This window comes from Megascapheus bottae, chromosome 8 (assembly GCF_031878675.1).
Source record: "Megascapheus bottae isolate mThoBot1 chromosome 8, mThoBot2.hap1, whole genome shotgun sequence".
Taxonomy (NCBI): domain Eukaryota; kingdom Metazoa; phylum Chordata; class Mammalia; order Rodentia; family Geomyidae; genus Megascapheus; species Megascapheus bottae.
The window spans coordinates 13,433,826-13,448,064 of NC_143516.1; the positions used below are offsets into that span (position 1 = coordinate 13,433,826).

The 14,239-nt window shown below is 38.5% G+C and overlaps 1 protein-coding gene across 2 annotated transcripts in view; it reads right to left on the reverse strand.

Moving 5' to 3' along the window:
• Grm1 (glutamate metabotropic receptor 1) overlaps positions 1 to 14,239 on the reverse strand; it is a 270,165-nt gene that overhangs the window by 81,620 nt on the left and 174,306 nt on the right. For both annotated transcript variants that reach the window (XM_090337997.1, XM_090337998.1), the window contains exon 3: positions 7,276 to 7,511. In XM_090337997.1, coding sequence (XP_090194123.1) covers positions 7,276 to 7,511 — 236 coding nt within the window. The remainder of the gene's footprint in view (positions 1 to 7,275; positions 7,512 to 14,239) is intronic.

The window sequence follows — 14,239 nt, forward strand, 5'->3', positions numbered from 1 at the left end:
TTTTTATTGTAGCCTTGTGAGGTTCTTGTCCAGATGTCTAGCCTACCGAATATAACATAATAAAGTCATGTTGCTTAAACCATTGAGTTCGTAACAATTTTGTTACAGCAGCTTTAAAAAATTAATGAAACCAGAAATTGCCTAAGATTTGGGCTTCGATACACCTAGTATTTGGCCATGACTTACTGGTTTTTGGATTCCAATGTTTCAGTGAAAAATCCATTCTGCCAATAACTAAATACAAGAAACAAAAGAGATTGTCTCAGCATCAGATGCCTGAATTCTCATCATATGCCTTAGATGCTAAAGCTCGAGACAAAATAAGTTAGCACCAGCTCAACTCAGACAATGATAGATGGTTCCAATGTTAGAAAATTTTTATAAAGTGATAAATGGTTCATAAATTTGAAATAGAATTTATGCCTGCCTTTAAAACAAATACTTCACTTCGTATGGTATAGTTATGGCATTGGTAAAGGTAAGTACTTTCTGAAAAAGCTTTCCTGACATTTTAATTAGACAGGTTTGAGAACTTTGCTGTACAGGACAAGATTATTATTTACTGCATTCCAGGGCTTGAGCTATTCATTTAGACAACTGGATTGGAGAGTGCTATTAAACTGACTGAAATATTGGATAGAGCTATCCAAGGCAAGTCCAGATGGGTTCATTATGTTGGCATTCCTAACAAATGTTAAATACTTGTCACAGTATAGTTCCTTTGGATAGCCACCAAACTTCTGTAAGGATTTGAGTCAAAGCAATGCTGGTGTCTGCCAGCCAGTGACACTCCAGAGAAAGACTAATTAGTAAATAAATTAAGCTGTCAAATCAAATCACGAGATTGCATCTACACAGACCCAGGTGATTATCACAGCATATTCAATTCTACTTCACAGCATCCACTGGGGGTGGGTTTGCCGAGCAATTCCTGTATATGCAGAACTATTCCCCAGAGTGTTAATGAAGCTTTGTGACACGAACAATAGTGCAAATGAAATGAATGGGCTAATTGTAAAGGTCCACACTTTCCTCATCAGACCACAGAAGTAAAACACTGGGGAAATGAGGTTTTTGTTTTGATTTTTTTTTTTCAGGAAAAGGTACAAGAAAATTTGACACTAGAGAACTCACTCAGAAAATTGTTTAAAGATACAGTTACCTTGATTCTATCATGTTTCATAAGGAATCACAGTTAACAGCTATTGTGACTTAGCACTTTATATGACAAAAAAAGCCTGTTCCTTTACCTTAACTACCACTTCCAAATAGCAGAAATAATAGAATGAAAGAAGATAATGTCCAGCTTAGAAATCTCATTAGTTCTTGGATCTCTGAAGGGCATTCATCTTTGTTTCACCTTTTACGGTGGTATTTTTTTTCAGATAGTGAAAAGAATCCAGGATTGAATACAAATAGCACTGAGGAATATGCTGTTGCTCAGATTAAGTCAGCCATTGTTCTATGTAAGGTTCATGGATATCAAAGCTGTGGAGATCTTTTATCAGTGATTTACTAGCACAAAAAGTTGAATTACAATCCCCTCCCCACCTCTAAGCCTTGCTGCCTTAAAATAGCAACTTGAATCTGTTTGGGTCACAAATGGGGGAGTCACTTGGTAAATTCTGCTGCCCTTGGTTGACCTGCTGTGACCATTAACAGAGCACACTCATGTGTGATTAGCCAGGGAATACATTGGCTGGGGACTGGTTGATCCTGGGCACTTCATAAAGGGGCCATTCTGTTTTGGATGCACATTGTTGTTCACATTCTAGAGGCTAATTGTGATTTTTTTCATCTCCCCTGAGGTAGAGTTCCAAAAACAAGAAGGGAATGTGGCAGCCTCCAGAGTTCTCAGCTTGGAATGAACATATTGTAAGGTCAATAATGCTTTAAGAGGCAGAGAATGAAGCTTGGAGGTATATGGCTTAGTGTATAAAGCCCTAGTGTCAAGAATGGAGTTCTGGTCCTGGGCTCAGACCAAAAAAGTGAAAGAAAGAGGTAGAAAACAAACTCTTGTCTTTTGATAAGGCTGTCTGCAAAGCCATATCTCAATGAGCTTAGATACTGAGAGTCATATCTTCCATAAACTCAAATATTTTTAATATTTTAATTGAAAATAAATTATAATCTTCAGGTGTACAAATTACTACTTGGGCCAAGCATCCTGAAGGAGTAAAAGGGAAGTTTTTACTTTAGGGAAAACTGGACTGAAATACATTGAGACCTATCTAGGTATCAGGAATCTCTTGGTCTTAAACTGTAATGGGCCAGTTTTGGCTGGCCTTATATCATATGCTAATTCAAAGTAGAATATCCACAAAATAAAAAACATAATGACAAAAAACACATTATTAAAATCAGTTGTAGTTTAAAAGTTGTTAATAGTTGTCTTCAAGCTAGTAGGGTAAGAATCCTCTTGCTTGTAAATCTCAAAATTTTACCATAGCATGAGCTCAGGGACAATGCTCAGGCCCAGGGGTAGGGCAGTAGCTTTCTGCTGAAGAACTCAAGGACAGTGCCAAGGCCCAGAGTTCAAGCCCCACCACAGACAAAAACAAAATTATCTTAACATTTATCTTGTTACATTTTCTATTGCTAGGACAAAATGTTATGTGGATAAATTATTAACAGTTTAAATTTACTTTATTCTTTGTTCTGGGAGCTGAGAAGTCTAAGATTGAGGAACTGAATCTATGATCTTCCTTCCAAGTTACAGACTGGGAGGTCAAACCTACATCCATTTATCAAATTCCTGCTCTGTGATAATGGAATTAATCTAATCGTAAGGTTTCTTGACTGGCCTGGTCAAACCTCTTAAGGCCCTACCTTCAAATCCCATCCCATAATTCATTAAACACCAGCATGAATTTTGAGAAAATATTCCAAAGCACAGCATTATACAAGATGTCATTATTTTACTAGTAATGAGCGATTAGTAAGCATTACCAATACCAACCAAACTTTTTCATTATACCTTAGACAACACTGAAATAAAAATGCATACTATCTTTAAGAAGTATTGCACTCATTCTGCTTTCTGTTCATAGAAAGAACAAGAGGAAGAAACATAATTATGGTTTCTAAACTCAGTGGATTACAAACAAAATAACAACAAAAACCTGATAAAAACACAATGATCCCCAGTAAGCTGATAATATAAACAGCTAGCCACAGCAAATATTTGCAGAGCAATGTTGCAAGAAAATTCCCTAAAGTGTTTTTAAGAGGCCTCTAAACTACCATGATTGTAGACTGGTAATTATATATTTAGAAATCCATTGTATAAGAATGTTCCAAAAATAGTACCAACATCAACCATGAAAAAGCTCTGTCCCATAATCATTGTGTTAACAAGGGAAAAAATGGAAATATCTTTCTCATTCCACAATGTAAGAATGGTTAAATAACAATGGTTCTTCGGTGGATGGAACTTAAGAGAGCTATTAAAGTGGCGGTTCTAGGATCATGTAGAGTCATCAGAAACATAAATGTAAGACTCAGATACATGTACACTGTGATTATAACTATGCAACCAAAATGGGAAGGGGGAAATATGTAGAGTTTCATGCAGTTCTAGTGGGTGGTACCTTTGGAAACTTTATTTCAAAGGCTGGAGGAATATTCTCAACTCTTGATTGAAATTCTGGAGATGTAATTCATCTTTTAGAAATGGTTGTGGTCTGACTATTGAATGTCTGTGCCTTCGCAGGTTGTTTGGTGCTCGTCTGGTGGTGCTATTTTGGAAGGTTCTGGAAAGTCAGAAGGTGGGGTCTACTTGGAAGAAGTTGGTCACTGTGACTGTGAGGGTGATTACTGGTCCTAGCCACTTTTTGATTCTCTGTTTCCTGTTTGCCATGAGATGAACTACTTCCTTCACACCATGTGCCGACCACAGGATGTTCTGTTCAGAACTGCACGTGGGACATCACAGATTGAACTGCCTGAAACTGATCCAAAATAATTCCTTCCTCTTGTAAGTTGTTTGTGTTAGGAATCTCGTCACCACAGTGAGAAAACTGACAAACACAGAAACTCAGCTTTTAAAAATTATCTAAAGAGCTGGGCTTTTTAGCCCAGAGTGGCTCAGGCCTATAATCTTAGTTACTCAGGAGTCTGAGAACTGAGGATTACTTCAAAGCAAGCCTGTGCAGAAAAAAAAATAAAAACTTATCTAAAAGTCTTGAGGTATGGCTCAGTGGTATCATGCCAGCCCAGAAAACACAAGACTTTAAGTTCAAATCCCACTATCGTCAAAAACAAAAAATAAAAATAATCCAAAATGAAAAAAGAAGAGATTAAAAGGAGAATCTTATTACAGCACTAAAGCATATTTTGTTCTTATTGGTAAATAGTCAAAATCCCCCACATATATAGGAAGAATGAAAATAAGTAAGTTAGTTATAGTTTTGCTGTAGGCAGAATAACTATATAGCTTTTAAGAATGTACTTAATAACAAAGCCAGGCACAGTGGCTTATGCTTGTAATCCTAGCTACTCAGGAGGCTGAGACCTGAGGATCAAGGTTTAAAGCCAGCCCAGGTACAAAAGGACCTGATATTCTTATCTCCAATTAACCTCTAGAAAATTAAAAGTGGGGCTTGGCTCAAGGGTAGGGCTGTAGCCTTGAGCTGAAGAGCTCAGGGACAATGCCCAGGCCCAAGGGGAGGGCAGTAGCCTTGTGCTGAAGAGCTTAGGGACAGCGCCCAGGCCGAGTTTGAGCCCCATGACCCACAAAAAAAGGAGAATGTATTTAATAACAAAGAAAAAGTCATAAACATATGAAAAAGCAATATTCATTTTTAGGAAGCAATATAAAATATCTGCTATACAATTTAAAACAATGCATGAACAAATACAAACATATAGCAAATATGTGACAAATAGGAATTAGAAAATGGCTTTTCTTCAACTTTCTCATTTATTATTCTTATAAATTATATAAACTAAGCACCATCAATTATGTGTACTTATAAAATCAGAAAACAGTTATAAAGTCCTATAAACTAATGATTTATTAAAGATGCAGTGGTTATTTTCCCTTGTTTCTATATCCTACAGTAGTATGATATTTTAAGTCACTAACTTCAAAAGCTATACTTCCTTTGTCTGCTAAGATATGATTCTAGTATGAACATCTTAGATTTATTCAAGTCTACTTTCTATGGGTTCTGAATCTGGGGACTCAGTCAATTGTGGGTTGAAATTATTTGAAAAACATCTGCACTGAACACATACAGTTGTTTCACTTGTCATTATTCCCTAAACAATACAGCACACGGTGACTTACATAAAATTTACATGGTATGAGATATATGTAATCTAGAAATTTTAAGTATTTTGGAATATGGGCATATTTTATATACAAATATCACTATGAGCATCTTCATATCTTGATGTTTGTAGAGGGATGAACATCCTGCAACTAATTCTCTATGGATATCCAGGAATGCTTGAATTTAGACACTATCTTATTTCCTTGCAAAGTGAGTCGCATGTGTTACTTTTCAGTCAATTCTCACAGCGATTAGTTTGGGGCAGCTAATTTTTTAAAATCATATTCAGTTGTGGAAACTGAGACTCAGGGAAGCCATTTAGGATATGTCACGTATGGATACATGAGCTGGCATGCCACCTAACTGTACTTCTAAATCCCGCCCTCAGTCAGCTTCCAGGATATCTTGCTAATGCTTCTCATCAGGAATGATAAAGCACTATGCTGATGTGAACATAATATATATCCCTTAAGTAGTTAAGTCATTTGCTGAGAGAGAGGGTATAAGCTTTTCTTTAAAACATACTTTTTCCATAATCTTGACAGTGCTCAAATTTTTAGGAGCTAGGCTTTTGTTGCTGTCAGAGCTTTCATCCAACACATCTACAAATCCCTCATTGTACCCAACTAATTAAATAGTGATGTGGACTTTGCATGAAGCATTTTTTAATTAACCACAGTGATTTCCAAATTACTCACTGTTGGCTCAGGACCCTTAATATTCAAACCAGGGATCTAGTGCCTGTAAACTCCAGTTAAATATTGATATCTGAAATCAAGTTCAATAAAAGCTTCTGTAGAGACTAAAAACCAATATCAAATCTTTTCAGAATACTAGATATACACTAGACTAGAGTGAAAAAATAGCAGTTATCCATAGTCTAGAAAGGATAATTTTTACTTCTCTTTAAATTTCATAAATGGTTCTGCATTTTCATTGAGACTATATAATTCACTCAATGCATGAGAATTTCAAACTGATCATAATATACAATGAAAGTCTATATTATTTGCCAATAACACAGAAACAAAAAGATAAAAGTATGAATGCATACATATATAGAATACAGATAAGACTACTGAAGATAAAACTCTAGCAGAAAAGTTTTAATATGCTTTGTCAATTAGGTCCAAACAGGGAATTTTTAAAAAGCTTCCTGCTTTCTTCTGAACTTAGGACACACAAAAAAGTAACACCGGAATGAAATGCAAACCCAAAATGGTTTATGAAATGCTGTCATCATTTTTAATACTTGCTCTGAGATTCAAGCACAATATGAAAACAATTTACAAACATATGAGCAATTATTTCCTGTTGTACATGATAGTCAAGCCCAAGTTGTAAACGTAACAATTACATATGCAGTGAATATTGAAAACCCCAAATACTAGTGTGCATGGTTGTACAGTTCTAACTTTTTGTTAGAACAGTTTAGTTTACAAAGTACTTTCCAGGAAATCCTTACCTAGCAACATCTATCTGGACACATTTGGTAGACAGAAGACACCGCAATATCTTGACACCTGTGTCCCCAAACACCATGCTGGTTGTGTGGCCTACGATATTACCTCACCTCCTTCCAAATTGTTTATTAAAGCAGTCGAGGAGGGGTGTGGAGAAGACAAAAATCAACGTAGTTCATTTATTTCTCTGGCTATTAACTCTTAAGCAAGAAATCAAATATCCCTCTCCCCCATTTGAAGACTAGATATCTGACTATTTAGTTTACTCTTTGTTTTTGTTATTTTTAGACATATCATTATTTGTTATCTCTACTTACTCCCCTAGAGACAAAAGCACTCTTCCCAGAATATAGGACTGAACATTCATGAGGTAATAAGTTTCTTCCTCTTTCTAGCAAAATTTTAAAATAAGGAAGAAATTTTGTCCTTGGATGTCTAGTCCTGGAGCCTTTTATTGCCATTTAACCACCTGTAATAGAGCCAAGGGACACCATGATGGTAGCTGTAAAATATTATTTAGTGAACATGAGAGTTACCTGTGCAGACTTTTTTGAAATTGGGATTTTCCTGCTGATGTCCTGGTAGGCGGCACTGGAAGCGATGTTGCCAGAACTCAGGGAACCAGGGATTCCTTGTGTTTGTGTCCAGCCTCAGTTTCAGGAAATAATCATCAAATGACCTGACCTCTGGAGACTGCAACTTGATGGTGATTCCTCCGTTGGCTTCCACCTCATAACCTTCAATGACTTCATCTCTGTCTGCCCATCCATCACTAAAAGTGGCAGGGATAGGGGTGAGGGAGAAAAAGAGACAACAGATCTCAGAGGTACATATGAATGCTGAAAAATCTACTATAACAATCCATGACTCTTAGTTTAACAAAAAGAAGAACAGAAAGGAAGGGAAGGGGAGGGGAGGGGAGGGGAAGGGAGGAAAGGGGAGGGAAGGGGAAGGGAAGGGGAAGGGAAGGGAAGGGGAAGGGGAAGGGGAAGGGAAGGGACAAAGGAGGAAGCAGGGGAAGGAGAAAAGAAGGGAGCAGGGGAAGGGGCAGGGGAAGGGAGGGGAGGGGAAAAGGGAAGGGGAAGGGGAAGGAGATGGGAAAGGGAGGGGGGAAGGGAGAGGAGGGGAGGGGAAAGAGAGGAGGGGAGGGGAGGGAAAAGGGAACGGAAGGGAAAAGGAAAGAAAAGCAGAATATTGTAAAAATAGAACATCTCATTTGTTCGTATTTTGCAGTAGAGAAATTGATGGTGGAAGACCATGGGAATATCAGTTGTAATAACTGACATCCATTAAGTATTCATTGGTCAACAGATCCTGTGCTAGTCACTTGTACTGAGACTGAAAACGTTTGATAAGTAGGTGAAGTCTAGCTGGATCCAGACAACCCTTATCAGTGCATACAATCCAGTCCTCTTTACCACTGAACCACAGAGCTTAGTGCGGGGAAGTTCAGCTTGCCTAGCACACACTCAGACCCAGGTTCAATTCCTTGGTTACCACATACATAGGGAAAAAAAGCCAGAAGTAATGTTGTGGCTCAAGTGGTAGGGGCTCTAGCCTTGATAAAGCTCAAGGACTGAACTCAGGCCCTGAGTTCAAGCCAGGACTGGCAAAAAATAAAAGAAAAGGAAAGAAAGGAAGGAAGGAGGGAGAGAAGGGAGGAAGGAAGGAAGGAAGGAAGGAAGGAAGGAAGGAAGGAAGGAAGGAAGGAAGGAAGGAAGGAAGGAGGGAAGGAAAGAAAAAAGAAAAGGAGGGAGGGAGGTAGGGAGGGAGGGAGGAAGGAAGGAAGGAAGAAAAGGAAGAAAGAAAGAAACCATATAGCTTATCCATTAGTCACCAAAACAGAAGAAATTAACCCTAGGCCTCCAGAGTCTGCACAATAAGAGCATAGCATGACATCAGTATTACAATCAAGACCTCGGTAGAGTTGAATTAGGTAGGGTAGAAATTGCTTAAGCTCTGAATCATGCCCCCACAAGAAGTAGCCAGATTTCTTCTACACTATTATTCTAAAACAATAGTACTAATAGAAAAAAAATTCTCACTCCTAAATAGGAAAAGAATGATCCTTCTCAGTAAATGTAATCTCACTGACATTTTATTGAATGGGTTAGAAATTTTCTAAAACATTCACATCTACCATAAGTGATAGAGCACCAATTTAATTCTGGTATACATGTGAGCCAGAATTAAGAGGGTGTCAGTGTTAAGCAAAGAAGGCTTTACTCAGAACAGTGGTAAAAGATGAGAAACACTGAATTCAATTCTTCTGAAAGAAAAAAAAAACAAAAAAAACAAGGAAGGGTTTTTAACTGCTAAGGAGCTAACCAAAAGTACTGTGGGGTATTAGTGAGGACATTAGTCAAAGTGATCAGGACACCCATGTTTGCTGATCCTCTTCCCATGGAAAATGAGAGCCTGAGATTTTTCCGTCATTCTTGTCCGTGTTTTAAAGAGATAGCTCCTAGGTCCAAGAGAAAGTGAGTCGTGCATTGTAAAACTTGGGGATAAAATGGGGGGAAATCTAGCTACAGCTCAAGGGCCAAGATGAGATTTACAATGAAAAGTTTTCCAGGGGTTAAAAAAAAATCTAAGTAAAGGGAAGTCATGGGTTCCTGCTCAGGAAGAATTCTACATAAAGTTCAGTGGCAATGAGAGGAGCACTAAGATGGTCTTGGTGATTTATTCCTCTCCTACAGAGAGAAACCCTGTGGTTAGTAAGGAATAATCACACAGTCTCTGCCAGAGAAAGTGTCTTATTGACTTTTCACAGAGCAGGGAACAGAGCCAAATGCATTTCACTCACCAGAGTTCACCTCTTGTTACCTGAGCTCAAAAGGCACAAATAAGTTTTCTGCTTAGCTGAGCTAATTGGTTCAGCTTCTGTCCAGATTCTTTCTGGTGATCTACATTTGAGCTGTGTGAACAATAGGTCAAGAGTTATAGGAAGTAGAGCTGATTTACCATGATCAAAAATTAGCTGGATTTTGAGGTACTGTGATGCCTACACAGACAAAGTGATCTTATATGTCTCGAAATCCGCTAGATGTTATGATATACGCAGGTTTTTCCTCCTTCTTCCCTCCTTCCTGTTCTTCCTCCCTTTCTTCCTCTTTTCTTTTCTTCCCTCCCTCTCATCTTCTCTTCTTACTTACTAAACAATAACCAAGATGCTCTGCTGTGAATTTACTGAGACTAGGATATGTCTCAGGGCGGATGTTACAGACTTGTGGGGAAACAGACACTAAAGAAGGCTGTTAAATTCTATGAGATTAAGAAAAGGATTCAGGATCACCGTATGGGAGGGATTAGGAGTTTACCTTAAGCTGGTATGTCTCTGCTGTATGTGATGGGGTCCATAGCTTTCTGGAAAAGGTAATGGAGACCTGAGATCCAAAGGACTCAACATTATTCAGGTAAAGAGGAAAGAGGTTAAGTATGACACAATTAAGGAGAAAGTGCAGGACTGGTAAAGCATAGAGAAGGTGACATGAAATGGGAGTGAGTACCTAGAAACTGCAAATGTGAGAACTGGATGAAGTCCCCAGAGCATTCCCAGCCCCACCCCTCATGAGTGCTGCCCTGCACATTCAATGCACAGCACTCCCCACAAATCTTCTGCTCTGCATCACTCACTGTGACGTCCAGGAAACTGATTAAAAAGACCAACACACTCATCTTTCTGTTTGAAGAACCCTGAGAGAGGCTCATCTAGTTTCCGTTAAAATATATTTATTTATATTCATCTCTTCACTATGACCACCGCAATCTGAAGATTTGTGCTGAAGCTTGTGTCATGTTCAGAAGGAAGGTGAAAATAAAATTAGTTGAACTTTCACAAAGTCCAAGCCTACCTAAGAGTTTATTATTCAAAATCAGAATGACCTATAGCTTAAGAAAATCCTTTTTGTTTTTTAAGATCATGTCTCAAAACACAAATTATCTATGTATCTATCTGTCTGTCTGTCTATCTATCTATTCATCCATCCAGCTAGTTAGCTACCTACTTATCTATATATCCAGATGATCCCAAATATGCATTGTAAACAGAATAACTTTGAACCGAGATCCTCAGATCTCAGCCTCCTGAGTAGCTGGGCACCACGCCCAGCTAAGAATTACTTTTTTTTTTTTGCCAGTCCTGGGCTTGAGCTCAGGGCCTGAGCACTGTCCTTGGACCTTCGCAAGGCTAGAGCTCTACCACTTGAGCCTCAGCACCACTCCTGGCTTTTTTCTATGTATGTGGTACCGAGGAATCGAACCCGGGTCTTCGTGCATGGTAGGCAAGCACTTTAACCACTAGGCCAAACTCCCGGCCCCCTAAGAATTACTTTTAAAATTGATGTTAGACTTAAATTTTATTTCTTTGTAAGTTAATAGTCTATGAGATTTCTTTTGCTGGTAATTTGTATAAAATTCCACCTTCTCACAATTTTACAAAAGGGTATGGCATGTTATCATGATGATATATTTCTACATTTCTTTTTTTTAAATTTCTGAGCCATGCTCAGTCTTATAAAAACGAATAAAATTATGTGTCAATGCTAGACACAGAAAACTCTGACCTTCTGTCTTGAGCCAACCAACAGAAGAGTACTATGATGGAAGCCCTGCTGTGTGCAGAGCCCTGATGCCTCTCCATCAATGAGGGAAGGCTTTGCCCTCACAAAAGATGGCCTTCCTTCCAGAAGTTATAGGGTTAAATTCAAAGGAACATAAAAATCATGGAAAAGCAAGGCATGATTGAGAAATTATTCAAGTAGGAATACTCGGTGAATATCTTTTTTATTTTAATTTTTGCCAGTCCTAGGGCTTGAACTCAGGGCCTGAGCACTATCCTTGGGCTTTCTTAAGGCTAGAATTCTACCATTTGAGCCACAGCATCACTTCCAGCTTTTTCTGTGTATGTGGTATTGAGAGATCCACCCCAGGTCTTCGCACATGCTAGGCAAGCACTCTTACCACTAGACCAAACTCCCAGCCTGGTGAATATCTTTTAAAGCGTGAGTTTCTGAGATTTTACATGAACTTATGAATCCATCAGAGGTAAGTAGCAAAGGATGGTAATGAAATACATGCTAAAAAATGTCTGCAAAGCAACTCTTTATTTTTTTTCCCTTTAGTTTCTTCTCTCTGTCACTGGTGAAGTATACTCATGTGGAGTGAAGATAGACCTTTGGCTGTTGAGTTGCGTTGGGATTTTTGGTGAGGATATTATTTTACTGAATTCTCTGTGAAGTACTCTTTAAAAACAGAGAGCCAGAAGCTTGCACAATTCCTTGCCCAGGATCTTTTTTAAATGGTGGGTGTGACCTGTACTTAGCCTGAGATGACTTGGAATCACCTGGCCACTACTCACAGGGCAGGAGCAGATTCTGCTGAGCTGGGCGGTCACCTGGCCTCAGACAGAGCTGGGTTCCATGAGACACGTACAGAGCCTCTGGCAGCTTCTGCTGCTCCATCTGTTTCCCAATTATGAGTGTTCCATCTCCTACCGGAGTCTGGAAACAAAGCTGCAGATTGTGGAGGAGCAGGGAGACTATTGAATAGAAAGCTACATGCCATAAGCATTTCTCACGAATCTCCTTCTCAACATCTCTAGATCTCAGTTCTTCCAAAGCCTGTTCAATATTCCCTTCCCTATAAGATTTCACACGCACTTGAATAATATCTGGCTCCTCCCTTATCAATTCCGATATTACAAAGAAGAAAATCTTTTACTTCTACCCACCAATATATTACTTTTGCAGCATTTCACTTAAAACAATTTAATTAGACAATGGATCCTAAAAAATAGGAATATAATACTACTCCTTTTTATTTTTTTAAAGAACTGAGGACTGAATTCATCAGTCTCATGAGCTAGGCAGGCACTTGGTCAATGAGGCTTGCCTTCTGAATCCACCCTCTCCTTCCCTCTCTTTCTTGGTTATTTCTGAGGTGCACTTTGTGCTTGTGCTGGCCTGCATTATGTTCCTTCTACTGTGCTTTCCTGTGTGACTTCAGTGGCAGCAGCATACCACTACCGTTAGCCATTGCTTGAGATAGAGTCTCAAGGAATTTCTTTAATTCTTTGATCCAGTTCAAATTTATTCCACTTCCATCTTTCTCTCATATCACTGTTCCCTGAACAGTCCTTAGATAAAATCATGTTCTATATGGGCTCTGGCCTTAATGAGCCTTAAGGCTTGAGAGGAAGTCTGGGTTGAGACATACTGGACTGGAAGGAAAAGCTATATGCATTTCTGTGAAAGAGAAAACAAAAACAAGTATCCTTTGATAATGGCAATATATATTCTCACCCTCAGCTGATTTAATGTCACTCACACAGCATATAGATGTATGTGTAAATAGGGTAGGAAGAAATGTATCAAAAACAATATTGAGAGATGAGAGTTTGTAAAATGAAAAGAATAACAAAACCCCATGTTATGTACAATTAACAGTCATAAAAAGGAAAAACATTGAAGTAAAAGAATGAATGATTTATGTCTACCTCTGAAGATGTCTTTCCTTCCTTCCTTCTTTCCTTCCTTCCTATCTCTCTCCCTCCCTCCCTTCATCTCTCAAGTTATCTCCCTCCTCATTCCCCTTCTTTATGCTCTACTGATACTTGAACTCAGGGCCTTACCTGATATGCCTGCCTGTGTTAGAATTCCCTCAGTAACTAGGACAGGAGCTGTATATCACGTGTTCAGTTCATCGTTTAGAGGAGATCTCAAAGACTTTTCTCACCTGAACTCTCCTTGACCTATGGTCATCCTGTGTGAGTCTTCCAGACAGATAGCTTGAGTTATTCTTGGGGACTGGGTGTGACAGGGAAGTCTTGGGCTGCAGTAATTGTGATGGTCAAGCTAAAAATCAACTGAATGCTGTCAGACAAGAAGATTATTTCTTTAGCACTAGATAGAAGGTAACGATGTATTATATAATTTGTAGCAGAAAGACTGGAGGAAAGATCACAGAAAAGAAAGGCTTGTTTTGTTTGTGCTGTCAGGAAAGCCAGCAAGACTCTGATGTTACTTTCTGATATTCTGAGATGACAATGAGTTGTCAGGATCTCTTGTTTGGTTTTGTTATTTTGGTTTAAAGATTTAACTTTTTGACTCTAAGAAAAGGTCAAAGCACAGCAATTTGTGGCTTTCTGAAAGTTAACCTAATGGTTTTGTAATCTCATTAATGAATTTCCTTATCAGACCCAATACAAGTCACCTATGCTAACCTCTAATTTCTCCATCCAACTAAGTGAAGAAGGGAAATGTCCGTAACTAACCTATGGTCAATAGAGATACAGTTTGAGTTCTTCCTGGATATCACAACTTGACCCAATAAATTGGTGCACATGTATACACACAAAAGTAGGAGAGGTAGGTAAAATGGAGCTATTTAGAATCTTTTCATTAGTTTACATTAGTTATAGGGAAGCAGAGAATTTCACATATTTATAATGTAAACATTCCAATCTTTCTCACTCCCTCCATATAGAATCATCTCCATATA